Source organism: Arvicanthis niloticus, chromosome 13 (genome assembly GCF_011762505.2).
Source record: "Arvicanthis niloticus isolate mArvNil1 chromosome 13, mArvNil1.pat.X, whole genome shotgun sequence".
Taxonomy (NCBI): Eukaryota; Metazoa; Chordata; class Mammalia; order Rodentia; family Muridae; genus Arvicanthis; species Arvicanthis niloticus.
Genome location: NC_047670.1, coordinates 65672865 through 65688801, shown reverse-complemented (window position 1 = coordinate 65688801; position 15937 = coordinate 65672865). Strand labels below are relative to the sequence as shown.

The 15937-nt window shown below is 38.2% G+C and overlaps 1 protein-coding gene across 1 annotated transcript in view; it reads left to right on the top strand.

The window, feature by feature from the left end:
* Abcd2 (ATP binding cassette subfamily D member 2) overlaps positions 1-11645 on the top strand; it is a 45092-nt gene extending 33447 nt beyond the window's left edge. The window contains exons 9-10 of the mRNA XM_034517371.2: positions 4522-4647; positions 8214-11645. Of these exons, the coding sequence (XP_034373262.1) occupies positions 4522-4647; positions 8214-8433 (346 nt within the window). The 3' untranslated portion in view covers positions 8434-11645. The remainder of the gene's footprint in view (positions 1-4521; positions 4648-8213) is intronic.
* Positions 11646-15937: the final 4292 nt, after the last annotated feature.

The following is a 15937-nucleotide window of genomic DNA, read 5'->3' as shown; positions in this document are numbered from 1 at the left end:
TCAAGTCTCTACAGAATTAGGTGCATACTCTTCCACTGAGGCCAGACATGGCAGTTCTCTACTACACATGTGCTGGGGGCCTCTGACCAGCTCCTGTGAGCCCTTTAATTTGTGGCTTAGTCTCCAGGAATGTTGGTCTTCCCCTTCTGCTCATTCAATCTTTCCCCTAACTTTTTCATAGGGGCCCCTGACCTCAGTCCAATGGTTGGCTGTAAGTATCTGCATCTATCACAGTCAGCTTCTGGTAGAGCCTCTCAGAGGACAGTCATGCCAGGCTCCTATCTGCAAGCACAACATTGCATCAGTAATAGTGTCAGGGTTTGGTTCCCATTCATGGGATGGATCCCCAGTTGGGCCAGTCACTAGGTGGCCTTTCCTTCAGTCTCTGCTCCATTTTTGTCCCTGCATTTCTTTTAAACAGGAGCAATTCTGGGTCAAAAATGTTGAAGATGGGTGGGTAGCCCCATCCCCTGGGGGCCCTGTCTTGAGGTAACCTAGACCCAAAGGGACATTTGTGGTATGTATTCACTGATAAGTGGTTAATAAACAAAAAGTACAGAATACCGTTGATACAACCCACGGGCCATAAGAAGTTTAACAATAAGGAAGGCCCAAGTGAGGATGCTTCAATCCCACTTAGAAGAGGGAACAAAATAATCGCTGGAAACAGAGGGAGAGAGGTGGAAGAATGGAGGGTGAGATAAGAGGGGCAGGATCAAGTATGGGGGAGATAGGAGAGAAGCCCAGAGGGCCAGGAAAATGAATGGAAATATGTAGCTGCCAGAGGTGGGGGAACTTTTCCAAAGTCCCAGAGACCTGGAATGTGAGAGGCTTCCAGGACTCACTGGGGGTGACCTTAGCTAAAACTCCCAACAGTGGAGAGTTGGAACCTGAAGAGACCACCTCCAGTAGATGGACAAAAAATTATTTTTTATAAAGCTTTTCTCTGTGACATCAGCTTCATAAACTTCAAGAACTCTAAGCCAAAGTTCTAAGGAGGAAATCCAGACAATGTCCTCATTCATCTGTTCTTTTTGTCACACTCTTCCCTGAAATGAGAGGATTTTTTTTTTTTACTATAGTTAATATAGTTAAACTAGAAACAATTTTTCAGAATGACTTAATGTCCAAGTTTCTCTCGTGGCCTAAAACCCTTTTTATACCTATTTACTCAACACAAGATAAGTTTTACAGATAAACAAAAGATCTTGCCACAATCAAGGATGGTCCGAAATTTTTCTCTCCTGAGAGTTGAGATCGTATGTTACATTACAGCCAGCTAAACAGATTTTGTTGTCCTCTCAATTACATTTTAATCTTTAAAAGTCTGATCTTTGCCCCTTCCTGCCGCAACCTAATCTTATTATTACATTTTATCTATCTATCTATCTATCTATCTATCTATCTATCTATCTATCATCTATCTATTCATCTATCTATGTATCTGTCTATGAATCTATATGGATGGATCTATGCATCTATCTGCCTACCTATTATTTATCACCTACATATCATCTATCCATCCCTCCACCCATATATCTTTTCAGTGTGTGTGTGTGCATGTGTCTCACCTACATATAAGAGGACAATTTGCAGGAAATAAGTTCTCTCCTTTCACCTTATGAGTTCTGGGATCAAACTCCTGCCGTCAGGCTTGGCAGCGGAAAGCTTTGCCAGCTGAGCCAATGTTTTTCTACCCTACATTTCAGTTTACTGACTCTTGTCATTAGGATGCTGTACATTTTAGCTTGGTCTGTTTGCTTGTAATCCTGTCCTTCAGATTCCCAGTCTTCAGAAAAGCAGGCGAGTAGAGCAAAACTGATTGGTTAGATTTAGGTTCCAGTTTTTTAAGGAGATGATTGCACATATCGTTTATCATCAAAAGAGTACACCATAATTATATGCTTATTTAAGAAACACAGATAAATAAAAAGAATTCAAATTTTCCTATCTCTATAGCTGTCAGAAAACAATGTTAACATTTTGAACAAATTCTTCCTGGTCTTACTCCACATAGTTGACTGTAATCTTAATTGTTTTCATGTGATTCATAATTTATAATTTATATCCCTTTGCTTATATGTTTCACATGCTATCATATACTATTATATGCCTCTCTTTGTTATTATATGATTCTTGGTCAGAGTTTATTATGATTATTTTAATAACAATATACTAAGTATATTTTAAGTATATAATTCAATAAGTTTTTACAAATGTACGTACATTAAATAACATAACATCTCACCCAACATCTCATCCAAGATAGAGAATATTTTTATTACCCAAAAAAGGGCTCTCAGTCCCCTTTTCTCTGATGTTCTACATATACCCACTTCTGCTCTTACTGGTTATTTTATTTACAATCTCATGTAAGTGAAGTCATACCCTATACAGTTTTGTATAGTGTTCTGATTTTTAGTGAGAAAAATTAGTTGTCTTAATATATGTATTACTTATATTAAATTTACATTGTTAGTCTAAGGATAGAGGGTACTTTAAAAAAAAAGCTGAATCAAATTTTACCAACTGTGGATTTTTCATGCTGTGCTTTGAAATGCTCTCTCCAAGGAGACTGAAGGGCACACTGTAGCTTGACATTTCTGACCAGCTGTTAGCTCATCTCTGGGAACTGGTTTGGGTTTCGTCCATAAATACTCAGTAATCTGATCAGCAAGCACAGCCTTTGAGGTGTGGTGTAGTGAACCACAAAAGTGACCATCTTTCCATGTCTCTGTGTTAATAAGATAAGCCCTGCAATAAGAACAAGAGACATCAATAAAGAAAGCATTTTAACCCAATATTTCAAGTATCAAGCTAATCAGTATTCGTGATTGTAAAATATATCTGGTATATCATAATAGTGAGTGAAAATCGAGTGAATTCTGTGAGCTCAAGGACAAGCAAATGGAAAAAAAAAAGCAGTGCTCTTGCAAATGAATCAAATAAATTAGAAAGCGAGCGAAGAGAAGGGGAATGCTAAGGAGTCGCCTCTTCCCACACTTCTAGGGTCAATATGGGTGTGACAGTGGGATTATCACACAAAAGGTCTGAGGTGGCCACAACAGAGAACTCCAATCAGAAATTGTACAAAGCATTGCAATAGAATATGCTTTATGAGAGCCTTATAATTCTAATATGTGAAGGATGACCAGGAAAACCCTGTCCTGAGGGGATAGGTTTCTGCCTTCACATACCCTACACTATTTGTGATTCAGCAAAGGGAGAAAAAGAAGCAAAAGTCTAAGAGATGATGTCACTTAATATGGTAAGTATTAGTTCTACAAGTGCCTAGTCCCGGCTGTGTTGTTTGGTATATTTACACACACACACACACACACACACACACACACACACACACACACAGCCTAACCTTGCCAAGGAAACAAATGTGTATGACTCATCTTACATTCCTTACGAGTTGCTATGACAACAGAACATATAATTTTTTTTTCTTTTTCGAAAATCTTCTTTAGCTCAAAGCCCTCTAAAGAGGAAGACACAAAATATGATGAACAGTGAAGAGAAGAGATTTATTCAAAAAAAAAAGATTTTACCTCAATTTTCTTTCTCTTGTATACTTTTCTTCACTTTTTCTATTTAAATAAAATCACAAGCAGTAATTGACACACAAAAAACCAATATGTGATATATAATAACCAAGCCCCAAAGCTACTTCACTGTTGTCCTGGGGAAAGTACAGTGATCATTAGAGACTTTCACAATCCTAAGGAGCAGAGCATTAGAAATGCCTTTAACAGCCTGATGCCCCAGCATAGGGGGATGCTAGGGCAGTGAGATGGGGGGTGGGAGGGGGAGCACCCTCATAGAAGCAGGGGAGGGGGCCGGGATAAGGGGTTTCTAGAGGGGAAACAGTGAAGGGGGATAACATTTGAAATGTAAATAAATAAAATAACAATAATAAATCTTTAAAAATTAATTAATTAATTAAAAAAGAAATGCCTTTAACTCTTGCTTCTGTCAGCCTTCACCTCCATCTCCAGAATAGGTAATGTAATGAGGTCCAATTAATACATAAGCACATGTTAGAAAAAAAACAATACTAAGAAATCATTTGTGCAAAATGAGATACTTCTACTGATTTGGTGTTGGAGGCTATGAATTTGAAGTAGAGAAAGGTGGGGTACATGAGAGGGCTTGGAGGGGAAATGGGAAGGAGAAATTATATAGTTATATTAGAATCTCAAAAAATCAAAAATAGATAAATAAAAATAATTTCATGGTGAAAACTGCCCTGAAATGCTTTGAAACTAATTTTCAAAACTAAAATGAAAACATCACAAACGACAGAGTTCACTTTGGCTTTAGTCCTGTCAGCTAAGCCAGGCTGGGTTGCTGGCCCAGCGGAGTAAAAGAACAGCTGCTTTCCTGCTTCACCATTTCCCAGCCTGAACCACGTCACATTCTTAACCCCTGCGAAATTGTCAGGGTACGACTGTTGTCCAACGGGAGACACAGTTCCGGAGCAGATTCACTCAGTTATTTGTATTCTTTTTTCAGGCCGAAGTACGCGTTGCTGGATGAGTGTACCAGTGCCGTGAGCATCGACGTTGAAGGGAAGATATTTCAGGCTGCTATCGGGGCTGGGATTTCCTTACTGTCCATAACACACAGGCCTTCTCTGTGGTAGGTGCTCACTCACAGCGTCCTCCTCTGGGACGGACGCTTTGTGTCTTCTTCTTAGAAGACAACCTTGCTAAACTTTTCTGTGTAGAATATAAAATATTTCATTTGTCTTGTTCCTGTATTCCTCTGATGTTCCCCTAACACTTTAGCTCCCTCTGGCCTAATGGAACCGTAATGTGTTATGTGGAAATTAATGTCACCCTCTAGTCGTAGCTTTTATTTGAAAAGCTACAGGAGAATCTGACGGTTGATCTGTACTTTAAAAATGTTTATCATAACACTAGAATGTACTGTGAGAGATTATGGAGTAGGTTAGGTTTAGGGTTAGGATATGATTGCAAAATTCTTTTAATATTTACTTTAAAATCCAGTGGTAGGGAGAATGTTCAAATTCTATAACTTAGTATTTCTAAAATTATCATGTTAGAGGAATCACAGGAAATAAAAAATAATCAAATAAGAATAATAAAGTTTATTTTTTTGTTGTTTGTTTTAAGAAAAAAAAAGAACCTGGTAGGAGAAGTCATTAAATCTCTCATAACTATTCAAACAATAGTGACCAATCAGTGGAGACGTCAGGCATCATAAACAGTATCATCTTCTTAAAGGGGAATGACCCACTCAGCAAGTACCTTTAACCCACTAAGCCATCCCACTGTCCTTAGCCTTACTAGTTTAATGATAGGGTTAGGAGGCTTTTGTTTTGTCTTGTTATTTGTATTCTCAAGCTTGACATATAAATACATTGTTTTCAATTTAATTTTTATATGATCTTATATGTTAGAAGGTCAATATTTAAGAATCTATTTTTTATTATTGAATATAAATTCTTTTTCATACAATGTATTCTGATCAGGGTTTCCCCTCTCCCCAACTCCTCCCACATTCTCCCCATTTCCCTACCCGCCCAATCCACATGCTTTCTCTCATTAGAAAAACCAGCAGGCATAACAACAAAAAACAGACAAGCAAATAAACAGGGGGAAAAAGAACCACAGAAAATGCACCCAAAACTACATACAGATGTAAACACACACTTTAGCTCATGCAGTAATCCCATAAAAATTACAAAATCAGAAACAATAATATATAAGGTAAGGTTTAAAATTAAATACCCAGACAAAGCATTATAAGACAAAAAAACCTCCAGAAATGCCATTGAGTTTGGTTTGTGTTGGCCATCTGTTGCTGCCCATTGGACCTGCCCTAATGTGTGGGTTATATCCCCAGTGAGCCTCAGTTTGAGAAAAGTATTTTTTTATTTGCAAATGATTGCCAAAAGGAGCTAGCTTCTTGGTTAGGGATGGCAGTTTGTGTCTACTTCCCCCTCAGCACTGAAACCCTACCTGGCTTGGGCCTCCTGTGCAGCCACAGTCTCTGAGTTCAGCGTGCATCAGTCCTGTAGTATCTAGAAGGCCTTGTTTCCTAGGAATCCTCCTTTCCTTCTGGCTCTTCAGTTCTTTCAGCATCCATTTCTACAGAGCTCCTTTGCCCCTGAGGGCAGGAACTTGATGGAGACATCCCATATAGGATTGAATGTTCCGACGTCTCATACTCTCCATGTGTTGTTCAGCTGGGTCTCTGTATTGGTTCTCATCTACTGCAGGAGGGAGCTTCTCTGATGCTGGCTGAGCAAAATACTGATTTACAAATATAGCAGAACATTATTAGGAGTCATTATATTGCTAGTTCCTTTAGCAGAGCAGTAGTGTTTGGTTTAACTCTAGGTCATGACCTATCTAGTCTTAGGTTCTTGGACAACCAAGCTGTGTTGGGTATGGGTTCCATATCATGGAGTAGACCTTAAGTTCAAGCAGATAGTGGTTGGCTATTCCCACTAATTTTGCACCACCATTTCACCAGCATATCATGCAAGAAGGTCACCACTGTGTGGTATTCATATTGGTGCAGGTTTTATAGCTGGGTGGGTTGACCTGTCTCCTCTGGTAATGTGCAGAATACTTCCCGGTTCCATGATATGAATACTAGTCAGTAGTGATAAACTCTCCAGTAGGCACCAGCTGGACATCTTCATGGTTACTGAGCTGTGTAGGTGCTGTCTTCAGCAATGGGGCTTCACTATCGGTTTGTGAAGAGCAACCAACAAACTTACCCTGAGTTGATTAGGGGTTTTTCATGGGGGGCCTTTGGACAACAACATTATATGTATCATATCCCTGGTGTTGGAGGTTTCATTTGGTGACAAATGCCATCAGTGGCTTTGTCTCCATTATTACATGATGATTTTATTCAGATTTCCTTTGCATATTTGCATATATTTTAAGAAATGTCTACAGTGATAGCATCCCACGGCCCTCAAATGTCCCTTAGTCTTACCTGTCTCTCCATGTCCTACTTTACCTTCCTTTCCCCTCCCCCCATGTAATCCTCTGATTCCAGCCCTTTCTTCCATTCATAACTATCCTTCTATTTCCCTTTCTTTGGGAGTTTCGTCCCTCCCCACTGCTCTATACCTAACCTCTGTGGTTTTAAGGATTGCAGCCTGTTTATTGAAGAATAACAGCTCACATCCACATATAAGATAGAAGCTGATTAAAAAGACTGACTGTTCATAATAAATAATTACTTGAAGTAGGATGAAAAACTGAAGACAGAAAAAGTGATAAACCGTGAGCCAGTTAAGCTAAGTGACCAAGTACAGGTAACTCAACGACTGGAACAACTCTGCCAGCCATAGTCTCTCCACCCATCCCACAATCCTCTGCTAGTGGCCTGGGCTTCCCTCAGGAGAGGATGGAGTGCCTCTCACCTTTCAGTTCTGTACCTTTACATAGCTCCTAAGTAGCTGAACCATGGGAGAAGAGTCAATCTATGTGGCATTAAGAGAATGTTTCTAAAAGATTCCTGTGGGCAGTCATGTAAAAATGATTCTAAATTATTATTACTGAGAAAGCTGTACTCATGTAGAATTCATCTCAGAGGGTGGTATTATATATAAATAAATTTCTTTTGTGGGTTTTTTTTTTTTCATTTTTAGGGTTTTTTTTTTTTTTTTGGTGTGATCTTTTAAATGTACTCTTTCCTTGATTTCCTTTCTTCTGTTCTAAGTATGCTTCATTATTTATTCAGAATACATATTTATTCAGAAGATATTATGAGGGTAAATCAATACAAGAATTGTCTTCCTGGGACTGGAGAGATAACTCAGAAGACTGCTCTTCCAGAGGTCCTGAGTTCAATTCCCAGCAATCACATGGTGGCTCATAGCCATCTGTAATGGGATCTGATGCCCTCTTCTGGTGTGTCTTAAGACAGCTACAGTATACTCATATAAAAATAAAGTAATTGTTTTCAAAAAATATAGGCTTCCTTTATAAATTATATGTACTCAAAATATTAAACAAATTCAGGAACATCAAGAAGAATTTCATACATATGAAAGACTTTAGACTTTAGCAATTCCACTGTTTACCTGAGATAACATGAGAATTAACATGTAAAATAGCCACATTTACTAAAATTTGTCTTTGAATATCAGTTAGAAAGCTCTACAACTAAAACATCTTTTAAATTATGACTAATCACACTTCATTTTAATTACACAGGAAATACCACACTCATCTATTACAGTTTGATGGCGAAGGAGGCTGGCGCTTTGAACAGCTGGACACTGCTATCCGTTTAACGCTAAGTGAGGAAAAACAGAAGTTGGAGTCACAGCTCGCTGGAATTCCCAAAATGCAGCAGAGACTCAATGAACTATGCAAAATTTTGGGTGAAGACTCGGTGCTGAAAACAATCCAAACTGCAGAGAAGACATCCTAACTTATCTTGACATGTTTCAAGTTAACTTCTAGGTGAAGCCTCAGAGACTCTCTTTACTGCATGCAGTATGTTAAGCTAAGTGCAGAGAAAGCAAGCCAGCAAAAAAAGAAAAAGTATTTTATATGATTTTAGCATCAAGGAAATATAAGACGACTTTTCAAATGAAAAAAAGCAAATGAGTTAGTTGAGGTTAGTGCCCAGTGAAAGACTAACTCACCTATAAAGCAGGACTTTCTAGGATTGGAAGAAAGTGTGTAGCCTGAGGTTATTCATGTTGGAGGATGCCCCAAAACAAAGCAGCAAAGGCACCAGGAGGGCTGATGTCAGCTGTGTCAAATTAGAACTTTAAGGTTCTTTCAACCCAGTTAACACAGACAATAGATATAATACCTGGAATCCATAATCAACATTGCTAGGGAACAACTAAATCTGTGAACAAAACGACAGGCAGTTTGATAAATAATTTCAGTCTGAAAAAAGTGTATTTTAATGAGAGTGGTTAAAAACAAGCATGGCTAGACAAGTATAAAGTACTGTATTTAAATTTTTCATACCTTGAGCATCTTGTTACAGATACAAAAAAAAATAACATTAGTAAAAAGTGTATTTGCTTAAGAACAAACCATTTTACTTTTTAAAAAGAGATTTGCCCATAGAGAAGAGGAGGGTCTGAACAATACTTGACCTGGCTGCTGCTTGACTCTGCAGTGCTATCTACTACAATTTCTGTCCAGAAATACTGCTTGTTTGGTGCCTAAAAAAGCATCTTAGAAACTTGATTGCTGTCCTAAATTTCATTGATCCTGGAAATCACAGTTACGTTCCTACATTCATTTTATCTTATTCTGTCTTTGAAGCAATCTTTTAAGGCATACAAGTTTTTGTTCCTTTTTTTTTTTTTCTAAGAAAACAGACACTCAGATTTACTTTAATCACAAGATTTATTTTGGAAGAGCCGTAGAGATCAATGAAGGTTTCATGACCCCCTGATCCAGTGCTGTCATCACTCTCGGCCCTTATATTTAACTGGGATATAATGTCAATTTTAAAATGATGTGGACCAGGTAGATGACCAGAAATGGCATTGTTGGCAATGCAGGACATAAGGGAAAATTTAAGTAGATAAATAAATATTATTCAGGCATGGAGATATGACAGTTGCTTCTCTTGTAGGAAACCTGAGTTCCATTGCCAGCATCTACATGGTGGCTCAAAATTGTATCTAATTCCTGCTCCAGGGGGTCTGACAACGACATCTGGATCCCAGAGTCCCTCCATGCATGTAGTCCTCATACAAAAATGCAGACAAAACACTCATAGCATTAAAAGTAAATAAATCTGAAAGATAGTAAGGATATTGAAAATTAGCTATGTTGATGTTATTATCACTTAATTACTATTTTCAAGAAATGAAAATTAAGTTGAAAATGCAATGGTCATTGGTCTTTGACTTAAAATCAATCAAGAACGTCAATACACTTCAGATGTGTACATCCACCTGAAGTGTCTGCAGCATCAGCACTCAGAAGGGCAGTACATTGTACTTCTGGTAAGCTTCATACTGCTGCTGCTGCTGAGAGACAATCTATATAAGTATGTCATATGAAATAGGGCACATCTGGAGTACAGAGCCATGACTGATGTTTTAATCTCATCTTCTCTCAGGCATGGTAAGGTATGTAAAAGCCTGGGATGAACAGTTTTAGGGACATAAGATTCTGTTTATGTAGTGAGGCAGCACTTTAGCAGACATAACAGTGATAATAGACTGTTTGGAAGACAGGCTACCTGGAAGTCATTCACAACGATTGTTGTCAGAAATTGCCGAATTTCCACATTTTCAATAGGCTACCTGGAAGTCATTCACAACGATTGTTGTCAGAAATTGCCGAATTTCCACATTTTCAATTCCACAAAATCTACATAATTTACCAATAAAATGTAACCACCTTACATGAAATAATACAATATTAGGTCATAAAAAGTACTTTTTTATGTGTCTGTTACTACTACTTTTTACTAAAAATGTGGGGCAAGAATTAAGTATTTTGCTTAGCAAAAGTATAGAACCAGAAATTGAAACTTGATTTTTTTTTTAAACAATTCACTAATCTTTAACAGCCATGTTAGCAGTGACCCAGGATATAGTGCTAAAGGGGAAACATTTAAAGCAAGTGTCTTATATTAGCTCTGCAAGGCACAAGAGGGAAATTCAAAGTTCACATTTGAAATTATACTTTTCAAACTTAAAATTAAACCCTGTAAGACCTGATATATCACATTTTTAAGCTTTGCAAAGGATGCCAACATCAATACTAGATTTGTAATTCGATCTTATTTAATAGATGTTACCAATGAGCTGAATTGAAATAAAGAAGACTCATTGCACAGTGGACAGGGCTCAGTGATGTTTGAAATGCTATAATAAAACTCTAGTCATGAAATTTAAATGTTAAGGTTTCAGGACAAACTATCTATTTCCCAGCAGCTTTTTGGTAACTACTGATTTTCTGAATTGCTTTTTTCTGAGACCAAATACCCTCCCTCTGTCTTGGAGGAGAATCTGATGTGAGTTTGTGTTGTGTGTAATCCAACTCTTTCCAAAGTGGTCCCACAGGAGACCAGAGCTGATACTCTCACAGGCATACTTGTGAGAACATAAAGACCACTGAGACCTCTTCTTTGACTAGAACAAAGAATAATAAGGAAAATGAAGAATAGCTTCAGCTGTCAAACTAATCTTTTCCTCAGAAAAGGCATAAATTCATGGAGCTTGATTATTTGGGGGCAGGGGGATAACTCATAACCTGCATTGTGACATCCTATGTCTGCAGCATGCTCTGGTATGCCAAGCATGAGTCTGACACTGTGTTCACTCTTATAGACAAGATAATCGCTAAAATCCTCTTGAATCACAAGGTTGATGATCTTACTTGAAAACCAACCCAGTTTACCCTATGTTTACACAGGAAGGGTTTTCCTTCTATAGTAATTTGACTTTTGACTCAAATTTTCATGTGTCAATAAAGGTATAAACAAATGTGTTGGTTTTTTTTTTTTTAATTTGTGGCATTAATTCCAAGGAGAAGCTTATCTCCATGTTTGGAACAGCTTTTTGACTGTGTAGCCTAAAGAGTATGTTATACATTAATACCCTGAGGAAGTTATGTGCTTTAAGATGTAACAGATATTAAATTATTTGTTTAAAGAAATGCCTCTGCTATAATTACTATGTGAGCAAAATGTTCCTGGTTGAGCGTAGAGTGCTTCCCCACACCCGGCACATGACAGAGCTGCTGCTCCATGTTCAGTGGCTGACAGTTTGCATGTGAACTTTAAATATTGCCACATGAAAGTTTGAAGATGGATGTATGTTTTTAAAATCAAAGACACACATCCCCTTCACTTCCTATGAGTTTTCGTATTGCCTGGATCAAACGTATCTCACCATTTAACGCAGGAACTCCATTGCCCTCCATTCAGCTTGAGCTATGTTGATGAAGGTGAACATGAGAAATGTTCTAGAGGTGAGCATCACTATGGAGCTGGGGAAGAATAGAGCTGTGGGTTCATGATGGTCCTCTCTGTTGACCGTGTGCCAGGACTTGAGATTCTTAGGTTTGAAAGTTTGGTTCCTTGTTGGAGGCCAGTATTGGCAGGATTAAGAGGCATGCCCTTGTTAGAGGAGGTGTCTCACTGGGGGCGGGCTTAAAGGCACAAAAAGCCTACACACCAGGCCCAGTCTCATCAGGTAAGATGTTTAAATTCTTAGTCACTGCTCCAGCTCCGGCTTTGCTGCCTGCCTGATGCCATGCTTCCCTCTGTGATGATTATGGACTCATCTCTGAAACTGTAAGCAACCCCCTAATTAAACACTTTCTTTTATTACTTACCTTGGTCCTGGTGTCCTCTCACAGCAGTAGAAAAGTAACTACGACAAGATTCATGACAAATTCTTTAATCACCATTTTAAAAAATCCTTGCTTTTCAGAGGAGTTACAAGTTACTTCCGTGTTGTCGAGGGCCTTATCTCTATATTACGAGAAACTGTTGGGTTGTGACTACATATACCTTAGGTTCACACTGTGTGCTGGTGCCTCACACATGGCTCTATCATTTAGGCAAAGGCAGGAGGATCACCATAAGTCTGAGGACATCCTGGGCTACATAGTAGGTTCATGGATAGCCAGGGCTACATGATAAGATCCTATCTCTAAAACAAAACAAAACAAAAAAGCCTGCATAACATTTCCCAAATAGTTGTTTAAATAATAACTTTCCATTAATTATTATTCCAGGTACTGTGCTGAACTCTAGGAATGAATGTAACCGCTTTTCTAAACTTAAAGCCCACTGAATCTGAAAAATGGAGATCATTAATCAGAAGAAAAGTCAGAATTTGTTATTTACTAAGTAGATGCAAAGCACTGCCTGCACATACATTAATTCATTAAATTGCATAAATTAAACTCTAATAACAGAGAAAGGTTGAAGAGTTCACGTAGCTTAATGTGGCATCTGAGCTGCGTCTGCAAAGTTTCATGCTAGCAGCATGTGAGAGGCAAGTCTGTGCAACTCTGTGTCTCTGTTCAGTTGTAACATAATTTTAATATTTTTATTGAACATTAAGAATGTAGTTCTACGGAAGGGGGTGACATGAGGCAATTTTTTTTATTGGATATTTTATTTACATTTCAGATGCCATCCCCTTTCCCCATTTCCCCTCCCTAGAAAACCCCTATCCCATGCCCCTTTTTCCTTTTTGCTTTTATACAATTTTTTTTAAATGTTAATCAAAGGCTTTATAAGTTTGGTAATGCTTAATCAGAAGTGTAACCTAATACCCAATATAGATACATCAACTATCTTTGACTTGTGGAGACACGTGAACATCTGCCTCCATGCCCCCCTCTCTTTCTGTCTCTCTCTCTCTCATCACCTAGCTTCTCCTCTCCTTCATCTCCTCCTCTCCTTGTTCCTTCTCTTCCTCTCGGTACTCCTCCCACCTTAGCTCCTCCTACATATCACCCTTCCTGTTAAAATAAAACTTTTCTCTCAAAATACAATTAGAGCATAATTATGCCAATTTGTACCAGTGAAGTACAAGATAGTCCTAATACCCAGTCCATCCTTTTGTTGACTAACCAGAACCTCTGTCATCTCTCCTAACTAAAACACTTAGTTCTGAACCTGGCTTTTTTCTTGGCTTTAGAATGAATGTCAGCTGAAAACCATCCACTCAAATCTTTTCTCTCAAAGTAAATAGCCAGGATTGGCTATGAGACTATAAGTTTTCAACCCTATCAGAAATCCAGAATGACTGAGTTAACTGAAATTATGAGAAGCACAAAGCATAGCTTCTAAAACTTAGATGAGGCAACTTTTTAAATGTTCTGAGGAATTCATCTTCCAGCCAGTTATAACTTACTGACTGGAGAGATGTTTCAGCTGTTGAGATTGCTGTTCCAGAAAACCCAGTACCTCCCTAATTCTACAGCAGCTCCTAATGGCCTGAAACTTCAGTTCTAAGGATCCAGTGTCCTCTCTCCTCACCTCCAAGGGCACCCGGGACACGAGTGGTGAACAGACTAACATGAAGGCAAAATACCCATGCACATAAAAAAATAATAAAAATAAAAATGCTATTGACACTTTGAGGTACTGGCTACTATGTTAGAGATTCAGAGACAAACAAGACAGACACTGTTCCAATATTGTGTTTGAACCACTTTGGTAGATGCACTGAATAACTGTAAACATGTTGATGCTGTAAATGCGATAGTTGCTTAAACAGCATATTTGTTTTGTAGAAATCTGTATGTCCTGTTTAGACCACTCTGTTATAACTAAGAAGCAATAAATATATTCTCAAAGAAAATTCCCATGATCACGAGATAAGAATCATGTGACTTACTTCATCAGTAGGAGCTCTAACGCAGTTAGTATGTTGTCTCAAAATCTATGAAATTATTTTAAGGTCAGAACGTCTACAGTAAACCAATGTTGTACATTCCAGAGTATATGTTTCATATCAACACAAAATATAGGTAACTAGAGTGTGAAAACTCTAAAATGCAAAAGCAGTAATTACAAAAGCGAATAGCTAGGCATGTTGTCATAAGCTGTGATCCCAGCACTGAAAGGAACAGACAAAAAATTACTGAAAGTTAGAGGCTGCCTAGGCTATATAGTGAGTTTCAGCCAGTGTTTTCTAGCCTGACTGTGTCTCTACAACAACAACAACAAAAACTAATACAAAAGACTTCCAAAGTTAAACACATTTAAAATCACTTGAAAATCTCAGAAATTAATATTCAACATAATTGATATGGTGTGTGGTGGTTTGAATAAGAAAGGCCCCATAGATTCGTATATGTGAAAGCTTAGTCATCAGGGAGTGGCACTGCTTGAGAAGGATTAGGAGGTGTGGCCTTGTTGGAGGAAGTATGCCACTTCCTTGAAACTTTGGGGTTTCAAAGGCTTAAGCCAGGCCCAGTGTCTCTCTCTTTCTGCTGCCTGAAGGTCTGAATGAAGAACTCTCAACTCCCATGTCTGCCTATGTGCTGCCTACCATGAGGAGATTGTACTAAACCCCTGAAACTGTAAGTAAGCCCCCAATTAAATGCTTCCCTTTATAAAAGGGTTACTGTAGTTACGGTGTCTCTTCACAGCAATAGAACACTGACTAAGACAAGGTGATTAAGTATTTGTCAGTGATTTGATATCTACCAATACGTCACATCATACATAATGAAACAAAAAACTATTAACTACTAAATATTCTTGTGGCTGTGCTATTTAAGACTACTTGGCTTAATCCATGTAAAACGGGAAGAATGATATATGTCAAATACAGTTCCTTTTGTAAACGTAAACAGTCTTCTAGAGCTATCTCAGGGCTCCCAATAGAGAGGGCTAAAAGGAGTCCTATAGGAGGCATTTTACTGGGAAGCTGATGCAGTGGGATGGACTGAATGGGTACAGGTGCTGGTACCTTCAAAGTGACAGAAACTGGTGATAGTTTCAAAATCGCTGTTTAGACTACATTATACTCCCCTGTATGGAATATGTTTCTAAGATCTACAAGGCTTATGTAAATTCAATCATTGGTATTTTCCTGGAGCCTATGTACACTTGTGCATGCCCACATATTCACACACATGATCTGTTTCATACATAGCAATGTAAGATTTGAGGATGTAACTGAAAAATTATTTTTTCTGTGGTAAAGAATATTTATCATCTTTAGCTTTGTGTGTGTGTGTGTGTGTAGCAGTGTTAAGTGTATTAATATCATTGAAAAACACATCTGTAAACCTTTTTATCAAACAAATCTAAGACTCTTGATCCATTAAACAACTTCCATTTCTCTCCCAATGTGACTCCTATTAACTCCTATTCTAGTTAGGTTTCTTTTTTTGTATTGGATATTTTATTTACATTTCAGATGTAATCCCCCTTACCCCCTACCCAGGAATCCCCCCCATCCCATTCCTCCTTCTCC